The following is an 8,416-nucleotide window of genomic DNA, read 5'->3' on the forward strand; positions in this document are numbered from 1 at the left end:
CGATACCCGCATTCAAAATATACCATAGACGGCTCAATATATCAGACCCCTAGTAAGTAGGCGTTTTTGCCCATACAAAAGTATTTCTTTAATATCTTCCACAATTTGTATCTGATCGTAACCAAATTTTCAGGAATCATAACTACTATAGTTATTATTGTATATACCAAATACTTTAGCTTTAAAACGACGCTTGTTATTCGATTTTTTTGATTTGCGGGGGCGGAAGTGGGCGTGGCAAAAATTTGAAACAAACTTGATCTGCATGCAAACATAACAAATGCTGTCGAAAAAAAATTATAGCTCTATCTCTTGTAGTCTCTGAGATCTAGGTGTTCATACGGACAGACGGACAGACGGACATGGCTAGATCGTCTCGGCTGTTGACGCTGATCAAGAATATATATACTTTATAGGGTCGGAGATGCCTCCTTCTGTCGTCACAAAGTTATAATACCCTTCTACCCTATGGGTAGCGGGTATAAAAAGAAATGTGCACACACAAAGAGAGAGCTATTAGTGTTTATGTATTCACATTTCCATGCTTTGGCCTCTGCCATTCATTCATTCATTCATTCATTAATTAAACTTTTCACTCTCCGCCTCCGTTTTTTGTATGTTTTGATTACAGAGCGAAACGCTGCGCTGGACACGAATGGACCTTGGCAGGCAAAGAGGCGACAGAATTACATATGCAAGAACATGAGTCTGCTTTGCTGTGTCTCCAGGCCTAATTATCTCTGAGACGAGGCCGAAATTGTTTAATCTCTCTCCCTCACACAGACACAGACACACACACACTACTTATATCAATTACTAGTGTTTAAGTTAAGCCTACTAAATAACTAAAATAAACGAGAAATTTTAGAGCCTAAGCAGAATGAACAACTCAATTAGCATTGTAAAATACTCGGAATCAAAGGTCAAAGGTCTAGACACAAACTAATTTATATATATATAGTATCTATGTTTAGGCAAGTTGTGTATAATGAAAATAATCAAAGTTAGTTATGCTGCATGATACAATACTTAATCTCAATTCTGGGTGAAATAATCAGTTCAAAGTCTTCACATTTCGATTATCGATTATGCAAAGACTTCTTCAAAAAAAAGTGTGTACTAATTGTATAGAGCAAATGTTAAGAACTAACTAGAGAAAAAAAAGCACATTACCATTGAGTTAACATTAAGCTGGGGAAAGAGGGAAATAAACGAGGGGAGGGTAAGCATGGTAATTAAGTTAAAAGCCTGTCTTGGGCATGTGTTAAAACAAAAAGCAATAATACAAACTGTTGTTAACTCACACACACACAAAAACACAAGCACACAAACATGTAACGATAAATGTATCTACGATGTCCTTAGGTTTCTGTTAGTTTATTTGAAAGACAACAACAACAACAACTCGAAAAGTTGAACTGTGCGCAGTACCTAAAGAAAAAACGAGCAACATGTGACCAATAAAAATAATCGTAAAAGCAGTGAATGAAATAAATCTAAATTGAATTACATTCGAGTCCGTTACGTTTTAAATCCTTAAATAGTAGAACATTTCCAATAATAAAATAATTAAATATATAAAACAATCAAATAGATATATTATATATATATTCCAAAAGCACGACAATTAAAAACACAACAACACACACAACGCACTTTTAGTCATTGCAAATTTAATGAATTTAATTCGTAATTTAAACAATTTGCCACACTCCAATGCATATTTCCATTTATTTATGTAGCAAAAAGCAAATGAATCAATTTATTCATTACGAGGGCCAAAATAAATATTTAATTATTTATAAGAATTTCACTTTGGTTCGTTTGAAAATTTAACAAAATAATAATAACATTTTAAATATGCGCTTTTGTTCAATGATTACAACCAGCGAAATTCAATAGAAAGTCGACTACTAAATGAAACCTCGCATTCATTCTGGTTTAAATAATTAAATATTAATCAAATGACAGCACAGTAAACATTCTTTTTTTTCGCTTTGTACTTTTACAAAATATTTAAATGAGATAATGAAATCAGTTTGAAGAGCGAGTCAACAATAGAATTGAAAAGATTTTAGACACAATAATAACAAACACTTGTCATTTATTTAGTATTAAGTCGAAGAAACACCAAAAGTAAATATTTATATGGATTATATTTATAGAGAAATTGATAGAACGTTCATTGCAAATTACTTGAATAAATAAATAAAGAAATATAATCGTACGTGTATAGATATGTATATCCCTAGCACAGTAACAAAAAAAAAAGAAAAAAAGGAATAAAGATTGTTTAATTATATATATTTACCACATACAAAAATACTATAAATGCAAACATTCGTATAATTAATAATAATAATAATACTACTAAACGTGATTGTTATATGATATTCATATAAAACTTCATTAAATGTTTGTTCATGTTATTTGCAACTAAAAAAAAAGATAAAACTCTGAAAACAACTGAAAACTCGAAACTCGATAGAAAATATTAAACTAAAATACAACAACTTGGGGTACCAATCAAATATATATATACATATATACATATACACGAGATATATATGTATGAATAAAGCTATTTTTAGAGAAACTCAAAACACAAACTCGGACTCGACTTTTACTTCGTTTTTCTTCTCTTCGTTTTTAACCTGAATACATAAGTCGACTTTTAGCCGTTAAATTGCGATGAGGAAACGTGTAACCTGAAATTTATTACACTTCATAAAAATGAGCGATTAACGTTTATGGATGTGATTTCATCACGAACTCAACACACACACACACACATACATCGAAACTCATTCACGCAAATGCATTTGAATGGGAAAAAGGTGAAACTCAAACCTCCTTCGAAAGGAATTCAGTTGCCTGGCATCAGCTTCGTTACGTGCTCGAACATTTACGTGTTCGACAATAGATACGTCTTAATCAATCTTAAACTGTTTCCTGAGCAGCAGCAACAACGCTAAGCCCTAAAGGTGAATGTAAAACCCTCTGTAAAACCAAACTCTGTTTAATTTAAACGCATCTCAGCACAGTGGCATCTTTTCACCAGTCAATCGAGCCGATGAATAACCCAATGACAGGAGCTAACAAAGTGAAGGTAGAAGCCAAGAATAGCTAAGAATAATTTTAATAAGTGGATGCTTTCATTTGGCAGTCAATAAAAAAATAATGTGCTTTTGCTGGCAATCATTTTCATACATTTCCTACATCCAAAAGCTTGAATGTGCTTTTAGGAACTAACAGAAAAATACTTAAGTAATTAACCAGAGTAATCCCAAGCTTAAGTTTATTGCAACTTTAATTATTTTATACACAAACTTAAAAGAGCTTTATGAAGTGCTTTAACGTGCTTCCATAAAAGTTCACAACCACATCTATACAGCAAATTCCAAGCTTAAAAGGAAACGTCATTTTGAAGGAAGCATTTTAACATTATTTTGCTGTTACAATTGAAATGTAATACTTCAACAAGTGCTTCACTGCAAAGCTTTAATGAACTTTATGCCAGATTAATCGCAAGCTTAAGAGCAAACTTCATTGCAGTTCATTCTAATGTACAAACGCTTATCTGACACTTTTATAAATACTTCTTACATATGGTTCACTTCAAAGCTTTAATGATCTTTAAACCAGATTAATCACAAGTTCAAGAGCAACGTAATTGAAACTGCTGCTAATTTACAAACGCTTAACTGACACTTTAATAAATACTTATTACGTATACTTTAAAATAAAGCTTTAATGAGCTTTAAGAATCTGAACAACAAAGTGATCATATCATTAACCAAAGTTCAATGCAATTGTAGCTCTTTTAACTAAACTTAAGTGACTCTTTAATAAGTGTTTTAGTGCTCTCCAGATTAATCCCAACTATAACATCGAATAGAGTATAAATGCAATTGAAGTCAATTTACATGCGTTTAACTAGCACTTTAATTAAGGCTTTAATGTGATTAACTGAAAGTTTGACTGCCAGCTTAATCGCAAGCTTTTAAAGTGAATAAAGTATAATTGTAAATGAAGTTAATTTACATACGCTCAAGTGCTATTTTAATCTGTGCTTTAACACGCAGATTAATCCACCAAGTGCTAGTATCATTTGACAGCGTTGGCAGCTTAAAGGGCTTAAGAGGCGCAGTTAACCTGCGGACCTCTTGATTTGCATGGTCACGTAGGTTTTCGGCGCGAGAAACTCTATGTAAATTAGTTGTGAAACTTAACCGCCAACGCCACCCAACAAAACCCCAAGAGGAGCATCGACCCACTGTGCGTTGTGTGTTTGAGGTACGCACCACTGGAGGCGAAGCAATTGCCTTTTGATGTGGCTGGAAGAAGGAAGAAGCAGCGGACAGTGCGCTGTCGGATAGCGAATGGCGGATTGTGGCATGCGGCATGTGGCAAGTGGCATGTGGCAGCGATACAACAACAACAGGGGATACGTGCTGCTTGGGCCAAATGCTTCATTTACCGCACACTTCGACACCTTTTTGCGGACGGCTTATCCAGCACGCTGAAGCCAAACGTGAGGTGTTAATAGATTTACGTGAGAGCGCACACTTCCAACCAAAATGCGCCTCGCGGGCCAAATGACAATGCCACACGCAATGCCTCAAACAGAGACTGAGACTGAGGCTGAGGCTCATTATGCCCAAATAAAATGTCAAATAAAAATGAGAATGTAAAAAAGTAAAACAAAAAACAAAGTTAGGTAAAATACAAAAAAACTGTCAAAACAAGCGCACAAAAAAAGTTTGAAAAGCAAACGGAAGCAGGACATTACTTTTATTTGTATTTCCATTTCCATTTTCAGTTTCATTTTCATTTGTATTCGCATTGTTGCAAGTCCAAGGACGAGGTCAACATCGAGCCAGGACAATGCCTCAATGTCTGTGCAACATTGGCAAACAAGTTGCCGTCCAGACGCTGTCTCTCTCTCTCTCTCTCTCTCTGTCTCTCTCTATCTCTGTCTGCGTCTGCTTATGCTTCTGCTTCTGTGTTTGTGTGCGCGGGGCGAAGCCAAAATAAATGCCAACAAGGATAATTCCAGGGTAATCCGATTTAGTGCGCTGCCTGTTCAAGCAGCATCCATCCCTATTCCTCACCAACACACACACACACATACAGCTTTGAAGAGTGAAGAAACCCACTTGATTATGTGCCGCTGCTTCAGCTCCTGTTATCCCTCTCCTCTCCCCCTTCTAACCATTGACCAAGGGCACTTAAGTGCCAGCTGGCTGGCTGACTTGGCTAACTTGGCTGGCTGTCGAGTTAGCTGCTGCTTTAGACCAGTTTACAGTGGTCGAGAGAGAATTGCGCAGCTAATTAACGGCGTTGAATGAACTGCATTATTCGCAGATTAAAAAATGGTACTAAATAGTGGATGAATAGCTTAACTACCAACCAGACAACTAATAGAAAAAAGTAATAAACTTCCTTTATGCATAACGTTTATAAATATAAATGATGAATATTGTTTAAAGTGCAGAATAAGAAATAACAAGTAAGAAAGCTACAGTCGAGTGTGTGTAATTTTCAAATATACCAAATTAATATACCATAAAAATACCAAAAATATACCAGAGTCTATATTAGGTATACAGATACAGCACTACATTCAGTGAACCGTGCAAAAAATATACCAAATTAATATACCATAAAATACCAAAAATATACCAGAGGCTATTTTAGGTATACTGATACAGCAGAACATTCAGTGAATGTAAATTCAGTGAATAGTGTAAAAAATATACCAAATTGATATATCTCAAAATATACCATAAATATACCAAAGCCTTTTTAGGTATATTGATAAAGTAATAAATTCAAAATATACCACACATAAAATAATAAAATATTCCAAATACCTCATAATACTAAAAATATACCACATGTTATTTTAGGTATATTGATACAGTACTACATACTTCCAACATATACCGCATACCAAAATATGTTATAACACATATTCCAAAACGTAATACAATTAATTCTAACATTCACAGTTTTCATCTTAACGAGAAAACAAATAATAATTCTCAATTTCATTTGACTAAAATTTCAGCAAACAATATAAATTTTATAAGCTTTCGAAAGAAGCCTTATAAAAAATTATTATTTACTCTACAAATTCTAACAATAACTTCAGTTGCATTTAATTTAAATTTCAACAAATAGCACATTTATTTTCTAAGTACACAAATTGCAAAATGATAAAAAACAATTGCAAAAATTTTAGCTTTCTCTTTGCGAATAAATTAGATTTTTGCATAAGGCGAATAAATTTTCATTAAGTTTAACTACTCAATAAACAAAAATTAAAGTGCTGGAAGCATTCTAAATCTTCTAACAACTTATCAATTTCTTTTATAGCCAATTAAAACACAAATATATTTATTGCTTATTTTCCATCTAAATTCAAACTTGCTTCCACTTTAAGCACTGATTTATGGTTCTGAAATCAGCAAGACAAATATATAAATAATCAATTTTTCAACTAAATGATTTATTTAAATCTTTGCCACATTTTCAAACTTGTTTCCACTGTGCTGTGCTGCATTAGTTTATTTTTTGTGCCATTCTTGACTTTTTAAATGCGTCTCTTGGCCAGCGCTTTTGTCTTTTGTGAACAACACGAAAAAAAAGAGAACGAAAAGAAAAGAAAAGAAAAGCCCAGAAAAGAATGAAAAGCAAAGTGGAAAAAACAGATTCGGAACATAATTTTAATGCGGCTGTTTTTTTTTTGTGGTTTCGTTTTGCATAATTAAATAATGACAATGCGGCCGCAACAGAAGAACTCTCAACTTGAGTTATCGACTGAGCAGATTTAAGAGATAATTTTCTGTTCGGGAGCAGAGACCCAAAATCCGTCTGTCTGTCTGAATGTCTGAGACGAACGTTGACCCTCGCATAGAGAGAGCGCAATCCATATGCTCAGACAATCTTATCGAAGCGCCTTGTTTTATTACGCTGGGGAATTGGATGTAATCGTAATCGTAATCGTTATCGTTATCGTTATCGTTGTCCTAATAATAAAAGTCGAAGGATGCATTGACACGGCAGTTTTAAATCAGACAAACAAACAAACATATTCTTTCATTTGGAAGCATTTAATGGCATCTAATGGGAGTGCTTGATACGATCTCGCCTAGCGTTAAAAGCTTCCTTTTTCCGCGCGTCACATGCGGCGTATGCGTAATAAAAACGCCTCTAATGAACCCAAACACGTTTAGCTGCGATTGTGCTCCGATAAGTGCAACAGCGGTGTGAGTTATTGATTTAAAAACTGTTTTTAGTGACATGAATGAGAGCCAGTGTTGGACAACGGCATTAAGAGCGCTGCCACAGCAAATTGAAGTGTGTTTTGTGTACGTTAAACGAGAAAAGGAAACAAGCTCTTCAAACGAATCGCATTGCTAGGCCAAGGCCAAAAAGTTTTCCGACTTCTTTTGGAATGCACAAAGAAATACCGCAAAAGAATAACCGAATTAGAGAAGCAAACTTGCCGCACTGTTGCACTCTTAAAAATGCATTTTCAATTGTGTTTTTTTGTGTGCGTGTGTGTGAATTGCATGCTATAAAGTTTCTAATTCAATTGTGTGTGTGTGTGTGTGTGTTGCGTGTGTCGTGTCGAATCCATAACGTGCTACAAATTCCTAACACCATATTCCACTTTAAAGTTCAACCTCATCTCTGTTTCCTTTGTGTGTGACTTTCTCTTTTTTGTTTTCGCTTCTTCTCACGTTGCGCCACGTGTCCAGCTTAAAATAATCAAAACTTTAAGTACACACACTCACACACACACATGCTCAGAATGATATGGGCCAGACAAGTTAACCGAAATGTAAACCCAGCATTGTCATACCCTTTCACAGGGTATGATTAGCTTGTTAAGAGTCCGCAACAAGAAAACAAAGCGAGGATTTTACGGATGTGCACAAAACATATTTTGGGTTTCAACTGAATAGGAAATCTTTACAGACAAAGTTATGGTAGGTTAAAGCTTTATTTAAAGCATGAATATGGCATATAGGGTATCTTGCATTCGTTGAGTGTTTGAAGTGTTCTAGTGTTGTTTATTACGGTTTTCATTTGAACTCTGACCGCATAATTGCGTAGCTTACTGCTCACCTTAATTGTGGCAACAGTTACTAACAGCAAAAGAACAACAATTAATGTTAGTCCTACCAAGAATTCCAATGTAAAGCTACTTTAAAATGTATCTTTTTCGTACTTCAAGTGGCGCCATCTATTAAGCAGTTGCTGTACTAAATATCTAAAGGGTATGGTCACTGCTCCATAGAGGGCGCTATCACAGCACAGGGTGCAACAATTCATGACACGAACCCTAAGGTTAGGCAGGACATGCGCAATGTCATAGCAAGCAGCTTTTGAGTGATGGTTAAAT

The 8,416-nt window shown here is 34.8% G+C and overlaps 1 protein-coding gene across 1 annotated transcript in view; it reads left to right on the top strand.

The window, feature by feature from the left end:
• LOC117565524 (uncharacterized) overlaps window positions 1-2,598 on the top strand; it is a 34,750-nt gene extending 32,152 nt beyond the window's left edge. The window contains exon 6 of the mRNA XM_034244662.2: window positions 632-2,598. Within this exon, the coding sequence (XP_034100553.1) occupies window positions 632-744 (113 nt within the window). The 3' untranslated portion in view covers window positions 745-2,598. The remainder of the gene's footprint in view (window positions 1-631) is intronic.
• The last annotated feature ends 5,818 nt before the right edge of the window (window positions 2,599-8,416 follow it).

Source organism: Drosophila albomicans, chromosome 2L, assembly GCF_009650485.2.
Source record: "Drosophila albomicans strain 15112-1751.03 chromosome 2L, ASM965048v2, whole genome shotgun sequence".
In the NCBI taxonomy this organism is placed as follows: Eukaryota; Metazoa; Arthropoda; class Insecta; order Diptera; family Drosophilidae; genus Drosophila; species Drosophila albomicans.